This window comes from Equus asinus, chromosome 20 (genome assembly GCF_041296235.1).
Source record: "Equus asinus isolate D_3611 breed Donkey chromosome 20, EquAss-T2T_v2, whole genome shotgun sequence".
In the NCBI taxonomy this organism is placed as follows: Eukaryota; Metazoa; Chordata; class Mammalia; order Perissodactyla; family Equidae; genus Equus; species Equus asinus.
This window is the reverse complement of record NC_091809.1, coordinates 74,110,776-74,124,983: the sequence shown is the minus strand read 5'-3', so window position 1 is coordinate 74,124,983 and position 14,208 is coordinate 74,110,776. Positions and strand designations below refer to the sequence as shown.

At 36.4% G+C, this 14,208-nt stretch overlaps 1 protein-coding gene across 10 annotated transcripts in view; it reads right to left on the bottom strand.

The window, feature by feature from the left end:
- DLG2 (discs large MAGUK scaffold protein 2) overlaps positions 1–14,208 on the bottom strand; it is a 1,809,506-nt gene that overhangs the window by 1,436,397 nt on the left and 358,901 nt on the right. For 2 of the 10 annotated variants that reach the window (XM_070490531.1, XM_070490532.1), the window contains exon 1: positions 3,493–3,917. The exons of the other annotated variants lie outside the window; for them this stretch is intronic. In XM_070490531.1, coding sequence (XP_070346632.1) covers positions 3,493–3,522 — 30 coding nt within the window. In that variant the 5' untranslated portion in view covers positions 3,523–3,917. Of the gene's footprint in view, positions 1–3,492; positions 3,918–14,208 lie in introns of those variants that run through there. 10 annotated transcript variants of the gene reach the window in all.

Here is a 14,208-nt window from a genome sequence, read left to right as displayed (position 1 = left end):
GAGAATTTCTACAGAGCAAAAGAAAATTCTACTCACTGCCTGCATTTTCTTAAATTTAGCCCAGAATATTCTGCTTGCTATCTAGAACTGTTGTCCCATTTGCCAATCGTCTAACAGTATGTTTCCATCTTAACATAGTCTAATATTATTTTCCTTGCATTTTAGTTGTCAAAATTATTGGTATTACTTCTTTCAATTATTCAAAGCAAATTTAAGAAATGTCCATTATACAAAATGTGTTATATTATTACTAAATTATTTAACCTTTGTTATTGAGATGACTTCATTTTCCTCCCTGACCACACCAAAAAAGAGTGCTAGATTAAAGATATAAATTGGGAGTTGCTCAATAATTTATCCTATATTGAATTCTTTCCATATACCAGAAATTGTGCTAGGCACTTTTTATACTTTACCACATCATCACTTACACATAGGTAAAATCATACCCTTTTCACAGAGGAAGAAATTGAGGCTCAGGGAGGTTAAAAACTCATCCAAGTTCTAAAGCTAGTAAGTGTTAGAACAACAATTTAAATCCAAGTCTCGCTCGAGAGTCCTGCTCTTCACACTAAGTCATGTAACTTCTCTTTCTCAGTAGTGACATCTGTGACAAAAGAGTTGAAATTGAAACTAGAGAGAAACATTCAAATAAAAGATACGACTCAATTTTCTTACAAAACTGAGTTATCTGAACAACTGAAAAGACCTTCAGATCCATGTGGCAGAAACTCTGTGTTTTTGGTTGCTCTGATGATTTCCTGGCCTCAAAGATCTTACCCCAAATCTGAAGGGTTCTGCAAAGCATCTGACCAGACTGGAACCCATAAGACTTTATGAAATCTGAGTTTTATGAGTGACATCTAGAGTGGGATTATTTTATCAGGTGGTTTAGATTATTATGAAATGTGCCACAATCATTTCCTTCCTTTTATGAGCAGATAAACTAAAAATATAAACACTACTCCGGTATTTCTAAAAGATCCTTTTATATTGCCATTATGCAGTGCTTTGTCTCAATTTAATCTCTCCTCTCATTTATCTTCTAACACTCATTCTTAAGAGTGTAGAGCAAAGACATGAAGAGGAATTTTTTTCTACAGTGTATGTAATAGAAGGGAGTGGGAGAATGAAGCAGGCGCAGAGGTCGTAAGAGGATCCTAGGGGACAGTGTCTTTCATGCCAAGATGGGAAGAAAGAAGAAAACCACGGAAAGTATTTATGTTTCCCTGCCACTGAAAACTTTTACAGAACTTTTTGTGATATTGCGATGTGCTGGGGATGAGGTGGAGCCTCGGATAGATCAGCGTAATTAGAAGTTCCACTCTCACATAAAGCTTATACAATGCAAGACTTGAAGAAAGCATCTCAGCCAGAGCTGCTAGAAAGTGGACTCATTGCTGGAGGAGGAAGAAATTGGGGTTGAACTGAGATAGAATTAAAATTTCCAAGTTGTTGGCAAGTTTCCTGTCAAAGAGTCCCAGGAAAGTGGAGCAAGGGCATTCCAAGTGCTGGCCACTTGGGAAGAAAGAGTATCAGTGGTGGCAGGTGAGGAGCACAGGATTTGCATTCTAAAGTCCTCTGGGAAGTCTCCTCACCTATATGCAGCTTTTAAATTAATCATGCATTATTTAGCATTTAAGATCATAATATAAATTTGTTGTAAGTATGCTTGTCCTATAAAGACGATATATATGCCACCCTAGAAGTTTTCATGAATATAATTAATTCAGCAAATTCATGAAATCTCACATGGGTGTTTGTCTTGTTGAATTGTATAATTTATATGATAAATCAAAATACGAGAATAATGACATTTTCCTCTGATACAGCACTTAAAACAGAATAATAGTATTTCTTACCTTTGTACCTGTAGTCATTAATATTTCGGTACGTGGATATAAAGCACAGACTTTTTTTAAAAATTAGATCATGTTTTTCAAATTGCAGGAACTTAGACTTCATTGCTGCTTTAACTTGTTCAATACAACAGACTCAAGTTTTGAATTCTAATTAATAACTTTTTATAACTTATTTTTAAAGTACTAATTATGTTTCACAGAAGCTGCAATTATTATGATTTCGAAAAAAATAATTATGAAACACATGCAGGTCAGATTTGACAGTTTTCTCTCAAGAAAAGTAACACTGAGTGTAAAACTTCAGGAAGAGTAAAACACACTTAAGAGACTACTTCCTTTCCTAGATTACGTAAGGAAATACAATTCCCCACTTACTTCCTTTTTTCAAAACAATTTAGTTTATTTTTACTGACAAGTGGAAAAACTCAATGAGATGATTGGCAATTTTTATAAGTAAAGTAAGGTATTCATCTAACTTTGAGGCCTGGGCAACTAACCCAACTAGAAATTTTGATGGCTTCAAATCCATTAACATCAACTGAAGCTGCCATGTGATACTAGGCCTTATGGGAAAATATCCATTAAGATTTTCTGATATATAATCTGTAAAAGTAAAATATTTAAGGTAATAATATGGGGAACTTGGTTTGTGGCTTCAAAATTAAATAATCTTTTCTTTAGCGGTAAAAAGAGATCACAGCGGAAAATCTACAGTTAATGAGTCTCATGCACTAAGCTATTGATTTTGTCATGTTTAATGGCTGTCCAATCAATGTGAGATACTGAATGATATAGCTCAAATTAACTCATGATATCCTTACATGCAAAATGAACAGCGAGCGAATGAATGTGTTTTAATTAGTTTTTTCTAAAAATAATAGTAATTTCTATTCAAATAACCAATATTTATGAAATTTAAACATATTATTTAGAACTGATGACAGAATAAAATAAAATGCATTTGAAATTTTTAATTTTCTGTAAACTCATAAAAGGATTACCTATTGATTTTATTCCATTCTCACTTTTAATTTTATTTTCAACAATGCAAATACTTCATCTACTTCTAATCAAAATAGAGAGCATCAATTCAACATAAATATTGTATTTGTTTGTTTGTTTGTTTCAAATCAGGGCCTAAATATTTTTTCCTTTAAAAAAATCACTAAAACGCAGAATATCAGAATTCTCCAATCAGAAACAATATGTCAAGCCACAGTAAAGCTGATTGGCTTCTTCAAGCATAGAAGACATGCTTTTTAAATGAAAAGCTAATTATCACACTCAGAAAGACTACCCTGATATGTTATGTTAAAATGATGTGTAAGCTACACTACTACTATAGATATTTTAACACTGAGCTATAAATAAATGCAAAAGCAAATCCTGCCATAAAAAACACAGGCAAATTCTCCTTTCATTTGCACAAACACACAATATCACTTTAATAAGTTGAAATCAATAAAGACAGGACCCTTAGACCCTCATGGGGAACAAAATGCCCAGCAAAGTAAATTACACTAATCATTTTATCTCACGAACTGGCAGCACCCCAGAGCTGTTTAATTATAGGACCAGAATAATAATAGAAAAATGCTGCACACAACAACAGCCCTGTTTCCTATCCTACCTTTGTGGTGACAATGCACAGGCAATCCATCCTGGATCCCTACACAGGACTCAGTACATGGAAATCACACCAGCAAATCAGCAAAGGTGAGAAAAGCCTTTTGGTAAATATCACACAGAGAGAAGCAGTGCCTGGATTCTGCACAGACGGCTTTTTCAAGGGGGCCCCTCATGGGAAACTCGAGCCCTCCTCCATAGAGCTCAAGGCAAGCAGGATTCTCCTAGGCACCGGAAAATCCCCTAGAAATCAGCTCCGACAAAACTTCCCGGTGGCTTGCTGGGCTCCGCGGCTGCATGGTCCTTTAGTGGATTCCGTGATCGGAACAAGGCTCCTGTGAGTGCCTCGCACAGTTCTATCGCGGAGATGAATGTTACACCAAGCACCAGAGAATCACATTTCAGCTCTCGTTCTTGTTTCTGAATTCTGATCTGCTGCTTCAGTATACCCATAAGATCTCCTTTGCCAAAGTCCCCCCTTTGCTGCCTTCGTCTTTCCTACTAACAACTCTGAGTAAGCACAACACAAAAAAACTACCCGGCCCATCTATCAAAGGGCTGTCGTTCGGCTGCCAGAACAACGGCTTTAGGTAATAAAAAGCTATTTATTATGAGCATGATTCCCGGAGTCTAAATGACTCGAAAGATATGACTGAAAAGCTAAGGTGCATGCGGTGCCGCATGCATCACATCTCAACTCACTTGCAATTACAAGGGCAGCTTCTTACAAATGACTAACAGCTGGATAAAGAAAATTGGGCCAGGACTTTTATTTAAAAAAAAAACCCTGCAGATTTGTAGGTCTAACTTAGCAGACATTAGAGTTCTTCTTTTATTTGTGTACTGATTTGTGTTGTCTATGATGTATGTGAATACACAAACAACCCGAATATTTCAACAGATAAGTATATTATAATACTGGAGTGGGAGGAGGTTCCAAAATGCTTACAAAAGTTCCACATTCTGAGAGACAAAAAATGAGTTCTTTCCCAAACTTTTCTCTGCTCGCTGGCTGCCTGTAGGCACTTATTACGTGGGCAGAGCTTTGTGCTCCCTTCTGCAGCAAATGATTAACCCTCCCCCTTCCCCTAAATCCCTCCCTTTCTTCCAGTGAAATTGCTACATCGCCTGCCTTTGAGGTGCCTGACAAGCATCACTCTGGATAATAATATGCTTTTTTTTTTCATTCTCTTAGACACCCAGGCAGGGACAGACTGAGACAGAAAGAAAGAAACAGGGGTGCAGAGAGAAGGGGGGAATGAGAGAAAGCATATGACAGAATGGAAAGTACTGCCTGACCAATAAAAAGAAAAAATCAATGTGTCATTTTCATTAGGAAGAAAATACATATAGTCAACGGAACCAATGACAACATCAAGAAGAAATGTCCACACTGTAATTACCTCTTTAAGATACCAGTAAAACCACGCCCCACCCACCCCCCTGAACTCCACCTCGTTTTTTATAAAAAGTGTATTTTCTACAATAAACAATTTGAAAAAAGGAGGGACACATCAGACTCTTCTACCTTTCATGAATTATTCAGTCTCTAACCTCAATATCCTCCTGATTGCTAAATAGATGAGTGTCTCAGAAATTGACATGTCATTATTTTACCAGAATGAGAGCACTGTTTCTAAAGATTTAAAAAATAAAGAAGTTCACAGCAAATCAGATATGTGTTCAAAGAAAAAAAAATGGTTCAAAAATTATTTATAGATAAAAAATAATTTCCTCTGAACTGTTATCCTTCTGGTGTAATAAACTTCAGATAATTTTCAGGTTAAGCAATACAAATGAAAACTATGCTCTGGTCCTTTCAATTAGGTGACCGTCTTATGGTTCAGTAATATGAAAAGGTTAAAGAAGGATCACTTGCCTATTCCCCTCCCCATTTATTACATCATCACGATAATTAATTTAACTCAATACTTCCTAAGCTTGTCTCAGAGTACATATAACATCACATTCTTGAGCAATCCCAGATATCAGAGTGCTTCCCTGACACAACCAAAGCATCTAATATACTATTGATGCTGATTGTCATATTCATCTTCAAACTAATTAGGCCTTATATTCCTATAGCACTTTAGAGTTGACAAAGCACTTGTGACATTCTCACCAGCTTGAAAGTTTAAATGACTTCCAAGGACATATACCTAGTAACTTATTGCAAGTCTAGGGCTTTGTTAGTCATGATCAGAGCAGAGACAGTCAGAGATTAGAAATAGAGAGGAAGTAAATTGGGTAGCAGCGTAAGATAGACATTTCACAAGGTATCCTTGGAAGAAAGGTACCTTTGAAACTACATTCCATTTTCCTAGAGTGGAAGAAGGCAAGATATGGGCAAACTGGCAGAAGGAGACTGATTAGTCTTCTGACCCTGGCTGTTCACAGATGAAAGCACTTTGGTAACCACAAAGACGCACAGAAATGAAAGGCAAGTCATCTAGCACAGTTCCAGGCGTACAATATACACTCCCTAAGTCAACATGTTTGTTGAGGGCTTACTACATGATATTTTGATTGTCTGTATCACCCACTAGACTGAGAGGTCTTTAAAGGCAGTTTTGACCCTATATTCCCATTGCCTAGTCTAGTATCTCCTTCTTTCAACAAATATACTTAATAGACTTACGTGGGAACACAAGGGTGAAAACAAACTAGCAGAATCCCTGCCCACAAGTGAATCGACAACTATAGCACAGTACAGCAAGCACTGAGGTATTTGAGAATCACAAAGCAGAGAGAGGCATTTATCCTAGAATGGAGTAGTCAGGGAAGTCTTTCTAGAGAGGAGCCTTGAGCTGAGTTGAGAGGGACTCACGGAAGTTAGCTATAAGTTGTGAGGAAGAAGAATTCTATGCACTCTATTATATTTGAAAAAGAAGTGAATCAGTAATATCTTTCATCTTTCTACAATCAGCTTACATGAACACATTCAAAGAGTTTTCATTAAATAAAAGTACTTTAGAGCAGGCATTTCACAAACTGACCACACAGTCTCTCCTGGGGAAAAAAAGAGCATGATTCACCTAACGTTAAGTGTGTACAAATGTGCTGTAAAAGCATATAGAATAAACATGTTCTATAATCATTAGGTTGTATTTACCACATATGATTAATTAGTTAATGTTTCTATGTTTAGATAAAAGTAAAGAGCTAACATTTTAAAGTGTACTTCCATCTAGGATGCAGCTTTCTACTTTGCAAATAGCTTGCCTTCCATTGATTTTCCTCAGCTATAAAGATGATAGAAGATAATCCACTCCTTCACCTCAAGGGAAACATTCTTTTATTTTTAAAATTAACAAGGTATCCGATTAAAGCATATTTTTTGCAGACATAGAGCTCAATTAGGCCTGTGACTTCACAAGAAGTATTTGGCAAGATATAAAGCCACAGCCTGCAAACGGCTCTACTTGATACTCCTTAAGGTTAATGATATCAAGCCACAAATATATTGATTCTTAGTAAAATCTATCATTGGAAGCTTGGTATCAGAAAATTACTATTGTAAATTACTTGTGTTAAACCTGCACCTTAACCATTTAAATGAATTACTTTTATTTTGTTTCCAACAGGAAAAAAACTCTAGTAGTGAAATATATCCTGTGCTTATTCTCCTAGAATCTAAGCCATTTGAGGGCAGATATAATGTATATCTCTGTCATCTAGCATGGTACCTGCTCTTAAAAGGTACAAAATAAATATTTTTGGAATTAAAGAATGATCAGAGTTCCAGTTATGCCATTTATTTTTCTTGATAGATTTTGAAATACCTACAATATGCATTCTTTGTCCACATAAGAACCATATTGCATACAGTAACTATTATATATATGAAAGAATATATATAATGTATATTATATATACTTAAGAAAGAAATAGATTGATGCATATAGCTCAAGATATTTGCAACTACAAATATTTTTATTGAAAATCCAGTCTAACGCAAGAAGGTTGGTTTGGAACAATCTGATCTATAATGGAAAAGGGCAGTGTCCAGCTGAAGTGCTGCAACAACCACAGATGCTGCTAAAACTAGGTGTTTGCCCTTGTGATAGAAAAACAGTAATAAATATAAGCATTTTTATTAATAATAGAAGTAATTTATCAAGGGGTTATTATCTGAAGTACCATGGAAGACATTGTATACATATTATTTCTGATAGTCACAAAACCCTCAGAAAGGAAATTCTCATTTTATAGATGAAGAAACTGAAGCTCCCTGAGATTATACAATTTGCCCTAGCTGACACAGCACCTATGTGACTAGAAACCAGAGTGCAAAGTCTGTGTGCTTTCCATCTCATCATATCTCAAATCCTGAGGCAGTTTCTGCTTCCCTGGCTCTAACCAGCAAGTGTGGTACACACAGATCCAAAATGCCCCCTCTAGCCAAAGGTAGCTTGAACTCTGTGCAGACTAATTACAAACAACTTGGGATCCCTCTAAAAAGACAGGTCTATCTCTAGGCTCCTATACCGAGAACTTTGTAGCTTATAAGGGCCTTAGGAGAAACCCAGAAGGAATGGACTCCACTAATCTTAGAAAGATTAGCTCCGAAAGAAATAACTGAAGAAATCCACCCACGTGGACTCCCATCCCCGTCTGTCTGTTCCTCATACACCCAGGACAGCAGGCGCACGAATGACATGTGCAAAGCTTGTTAGCTTAGTAAAATAAATAGTCTGCAGGCAGGTCACGGCAAAATGCCTGCCCTCATTTCCAAACTCTCCAGGGGCAAATAGAAAATTAGGATCAACTAGAAAATAACCGACTTTTTCAGAGAGTTTCCATAATAAAATATTATCTAGATAGTACTGGATCCTGAAAATAATTCATGAAAGACAGGAGTATATGCATTTTATGCATGTTAAATGTGTGTATGTCTTTGTAAAAGAAACATAAAAATTAAATAAGGAAAATTTTAAGTGAATCAAAAATTCCTACAGAAATCAAGAAATGTTCACTTTTTCACCTACTTTCTCACAATGGTTTTTAATTGTATGGATCATAACTGCATGTCAATTTTGCTTATATAAATGAATTGGAGCATAGCTAATTGACAACCATATAACTCCCCCCCTTATTATTATCGTTAAAATCTAAACAACCTTTGAAATTTAGATAATTATAGGTAAATAAACTATAAATGATGAAAACATTCGGTAAAAGTTCTGTTTCCCTAACAAATCAAAGTTTATATAAACTTTGCTGAACATCAAATACATTCCTTATGAGGTTCAATTTTTCCTACTATTATACGCTGCTATGAGTTGAATAGAATCCAGAAATCCAAATAGCTGTGCACAAGTGACAAATCTAAAAAGCCATGTGGTCTGAGATGCAATTTTGCTTTCAAGTTAATATAAATGACCTCAGTAATAAGCTGAATGCCCTTCCCACACTCTACGTTCCCTTACCCCATCACACTGGTCTGCTATCTGTTCCCCAAATACAGTATTTCACTCTCACTCTTCCTCAGGGCATTGAATTTGTTGTTCCCTCTACCAGAAATTCTCTTCCCCTGGATCATAACATGGCTGGCTCCTTCTTCCCATTCAGGTCTCTGCTTAAATGCTACCACTTCACTAAGACCTTCTCCAACTGACCTCTTTAATTAAATTAGATTCCCTTCCATCATTGTCCATTACACAATCCTATTTATTTCCTTCATAGCCACTATCACAATCTGAAATAACCTTTTTATTCATATCTTATTATAACCTCTATTTGAAATTTATTCCTGAGAGCAAGAAGCTTGTCTGTTTTGTCCATGGGTGTATCACCAGTGTTTAGAACAGTGCCCAGCATACAACAGATGCTAACTAAAGACTTTTTTTTTTGAGGAAGATTAGCCCTGAGCTAACATCTGTTGCCAATCCTCCTCTTTTTGCTGAGGAAGATGGGCCCTGAGCTAACATCCATGCCCATCTTCCTCTACTTTATATGTGGGACGCCTGCCACAGCATGTCTTGACAAGCGGTGCATAGTTCCACACCCAGGATCCAAACCAGCGAACACTGGGCCGTAGAAGCAGAATGTGCAAACTTAACCACTGCACCACCAGGCTGGCCCCTGAAAACTTTTTTGAAGGAATTAATAAGATGCATCACAAGGAAACTCTTACTTTTATTTTTTATTTATTTTTTTTGAGGAAGATTGGCCCTGAGCTAACATCTGTGCCCATCTTCCTCTATTTTTTACGTGGGACATCTGCCACGAATGGCTTGATAAGCGGTGCGTAGGTCACACTCAGCATCTGGACCAGTGCACCCTGGGCCGCCCAAGCAGGGGGAGTGAACTTAACTGCTACGCCACCAGGCCGGCCTCAGGAAACTCTTACTTTTAAAATAGGGTTAGAATCAAGAGTCCAACAGGAAATTTGCCCTCTATTGCTTTTAATATAGCTTGGTTTCTAAAGATGTGATTTGTAGTAATCTTAGTATTTATGAATCTATAAAATAAAGAATAGTTTTCAGATTCAGCATTACCTTTTTATTGAGCAGACTATGATTAGGCACATTCATGTACATGTTATCATTAAGTATTCATAACAACTTTAAATTAAATATAATTTTACAGGTGATGAAATCGAGACTCATAAAAATTGAATTGCCCAAATTTATAAAACTACTGAACTGGTAAAGCAGTATACGGTGGTCACTCCACTGACTGAGCTGATGAACCAAGATATCAACCTAGATTATCTAACTCCAAGTCCCACCCTCTCTTTGATATAATGGTGATCTGCTATTACTTTCAAAATCATTGAACTCACTGATCCAGGTAGTAAACACAATAAACTTCAAATGTTTGGTTCTAAGTGCTCTATATCTGAAACAGACTATACTTCACTGTTTTCAAACATACGTAAAAACCAGGTCCCTAAATACAGATACATCCAATGACCAGAATCTCATTTCTGTAGTAATTGTGTTGCTTTAGAGGCAGCTAGTAAATGAACAAATTGATATTTGGATTTACTCATTAAATATAGCTTTATGAATATGTCAGAGTTGGTAACACAAAATCCAGATCTCCTGCAATGCTAGTATAGAAGTCTAGTCATTGATCTTGAATAGGCAGAACACTGACCCTGAGGCACTAAAAGATGCTCAAAGATAAAGCACAACATCTTCATCAACCTGGAAATAAGGAGTAATTACATTCTATGTTTTAAATTAGTAAACCAAATTAGACAGAGTTGACCACAGTTAGTTATCATCTGCTGTATGCTGGGGACTGTTCTAAACACTGGTGATACAGCCATGGACAAAACAGACTTCCAATAAAAAGAGAGATTATTCCTCCATTAATTCCAGATACTTAGAAGTTTGCCATTATACTTTCACTGACATTGGAAAGTAGAAAATATACTCAATGCTAAAATACTTTGAGTATTATGAGTTTAATAAAGAGAATATCCAGATAATATTTAAACTTACCCAGATGAAATGAGCTACCTTGGGAGGTAGTAAATATCCTCTAACTAGAGGCTTTCCAGCAGATGATAGATTCCCCTTTAGCAAGGCAGCAATAGAGGAGATTTAAGACTGAGGAGAGTCATTGCCCTGGATTACCATTAAACTTACTTTTAATCCTCTGATTCTGTAGTATTTTTTAACTTAGTTTTCCAGGAAGATTAACTCAGAACATCACTTTTAAAATAAGGACCATGGAGAGCATCTAATGTACACATATAAAGGCAAGGGAGTCCTCGTTCTGCTCTCATTCCCTAAAACAAACATAAAAATCCTCTTTTCCATGGCTGAGTAGCATTAAGGAAAAGAAGTTTCCTTATAAATATTTGCAAGGAGAGTAAATAGAGAAATAGAGCTGAGCTGCAAAATTATTCTCAATCAGAAGGTACTGGGGCCGGCCAAGTGGTGTAGTGGTTAATTTTGTGCACTCTGCTTTGGCAGCCCAGGGTTCGTGAGTTTGGATCCCAAGCACGGATCTACACACCCCTCATCAAGTCATGCTATGGTGGCATCCCATATACAAAATAGAGGAAGATTGGCACAGATGTTAGCTCAGTGACAATGTTCTCAAGCAAAAAGAGGAAGATTGGTGGCAGATGCTAGCTCAGGGCCAATCTTCCTTACCAAGAAACAAACAAACAAACCCTCTCCAAGATTACTGCAAATTCCTGGGAGGTTTAGAAAAAAAAAAAAGGAATGTGGTGGTGTTTAACAGAGTACATTAACAGATACATTCTAGTCTTAAAAAAAATAAGGGCAATATAGGGATTCTCTACAATAATTTCCCTATTCTATCAAAGTGTTACGAATGTATTATTACTTAAAAGGACCCATAAATTATTTAACCAAAGCCCTTAATTTTAGATTAGGAAACTGAGGCACAAATAAGCCGAGTGATTTGCCCAAGAACACTCAGACAGTAAGTGTACAAAGACAATGACCCAAGTTCCCTGGCTTCCAGTTATGACTCATCCCTATACCATGCTTCCTTTCCAGTCTGATGCACTTCCTATAGTCAAGTTTCTCTCCACCTTGTTACCTATTTGTTCTTGTTAAAAGGCACTGAACTTTCTGTCCCATCCATTGTAGTATTTGCATAGTATCCACTAAGTCCTTTTACCAACCACTTCTAATTCACAAGATCGGCTAGAATCTGTTTTCTGCTTAAGAAATTAGATTTACAATACCAAACAACTTAAATATTATCTCAAACAAAATATTTCTAAGAGGCATTTAGTGCTCTGGTCATGTCTCCAAATGTACGCAATAACCAGAGCACTTAGTTGTCAGTCCCTTCACATATAACTATTTCATTTGATCCTTATTAAACCTCTATAGGATAGGCACAAATAGGTATTATCTACATTTTACAAATAAAAATAGAGGTCATTTAATCTGCTCAAAGTCACAGGACTAATTAGTGGTAGAGCTAAGAAACAAACTCTGGTCTCTGATTGGATCTTTTGCTCTTTCTCTCTATCATACTGTCCTACTTTTGATGTCACACTTGGTTATTAACTAATATGTCCAACTTCTCTCAAAACATTTCCTCTTAGCTGTTCCAGTATTATCTCAAATTTAAGATGTCATCATTTAATTCACCCTATTTATCTATTAGTCAACATAAATATCCCCATTTTTGTTGTGATATCACTCAACTCTCAATCTACTTAGTCACCAAGTCTTGTCAATTCTTTCTTTGGTTCCCTCCTCTTTCTATGATCTGATTAAAAATCCTTATTTTTTTCTCACTAGGACTCTTGAAGACTCAATCACCAAACTTTCCTTTTGTTTGCTAGGTTTACTTAAACACAGAACATACCCCTAAAGGTACTTCTAATTATTTTAAATTGTTTAAAGGAAATAATAGTGATGTCTTTTCTTTTTTTCCAGTAAAAATAAGTCACGTACCCATGCCTTATAAAATCAGCCCTAACCCTCAACTCAGGGCAGCAGAAGCTCTGATTGCCCATGGGTCCTGTCCCCACGCTATTCCACACTACTCTCCAAATGAAAAGAGCACTACTGCCAGATCTTGAGAGTCCAAGAAATCTTTCTTTCGACTCCTCGGCTCACCGACCCCGCATCAATAGGAATAAAATAAAAATGAAGGAACTATATTAAATATAAAATATTTCTCCAACAATATAGGTCTAAAATTCCTAATGAGGTTTTGTTTTCATTTTCCATATTTTAATTTTCCTACCTTATTTACATAATTTCATCTGTTCTGAAAAACATATCAACAACAAATTTGGGAAACTGTATTGCCCTTTCTAAATTCAGGGTTTTGGACATCATATGACAGGTGGCAACATCATGATTCACTTAAGCCTTAAACTAGAGCAAGACTGAAAACACTGCTTTGAAAGGAGCTGAAATCAATTGTCTAAGCCTTAATAATGAGAGAAGCACCTCCAAACATATTGAAATTAGGCTAAAAGTATAACAAAGAGGGGGGAAGTTTCCCCACTGAACACAGATAAGGAATGCATTGAAAGTTATTTCTGATCTGATTTCTATGGATCAATAGCTTTAAGGAAGATATCTCCCATCTGGCAAAATAGCTTCCAGAAGACTGTTATGAATTAAGTTATAGTCAAAAGTGGGCAACTGAGAAAGAGAAGAGAGCAATAAAGGACACTAACATGTGTTTCTGAATGATGTTAGAAAATCAGCCTCCAGAGTTCTTTGGGCATATCACTGAACAAATGAGAAACACAAACAAGAAACCTAAAGAATACACAATTCTTCCTATCTGAATTGCCTTATAAATCTTCAAATCACTTTCTGGGCCTTCCCTAAATTGACTGGTTTAGAGCATGTGACAGGAAAGATGGTGAGTGACTCCCCAGAGAGAAGTCCAAGGTTTATTACTCATAGCAGTGGTTCTCAAATTGTAGCATACCTAAGAATCGCTTAGAGGGCTTATTAAAACACAGATGTCTAGGTCCCACCCCCAGCATTTCTGATTTAGTTGGTCTAGGGTGAAGCCCAAGAATTTACTTTTCTAACAAGTCCCTAAAGGAGGCTAATGCTGCTGGTTGGGGAACCATACTTCAAGAACTACTGGCCTATGAATGGGGTTGTTGAAATTTTCTCAAATTAATGCGGCCTAATGAAGCTATTCCTATTGTTCTAGATATATATCTATCACATAAATTTAAATTTGTGTGAGGCTCAATAGCTGTTGCTGGCTAAAATACTTTAATTATATTATCAGTGGGTCC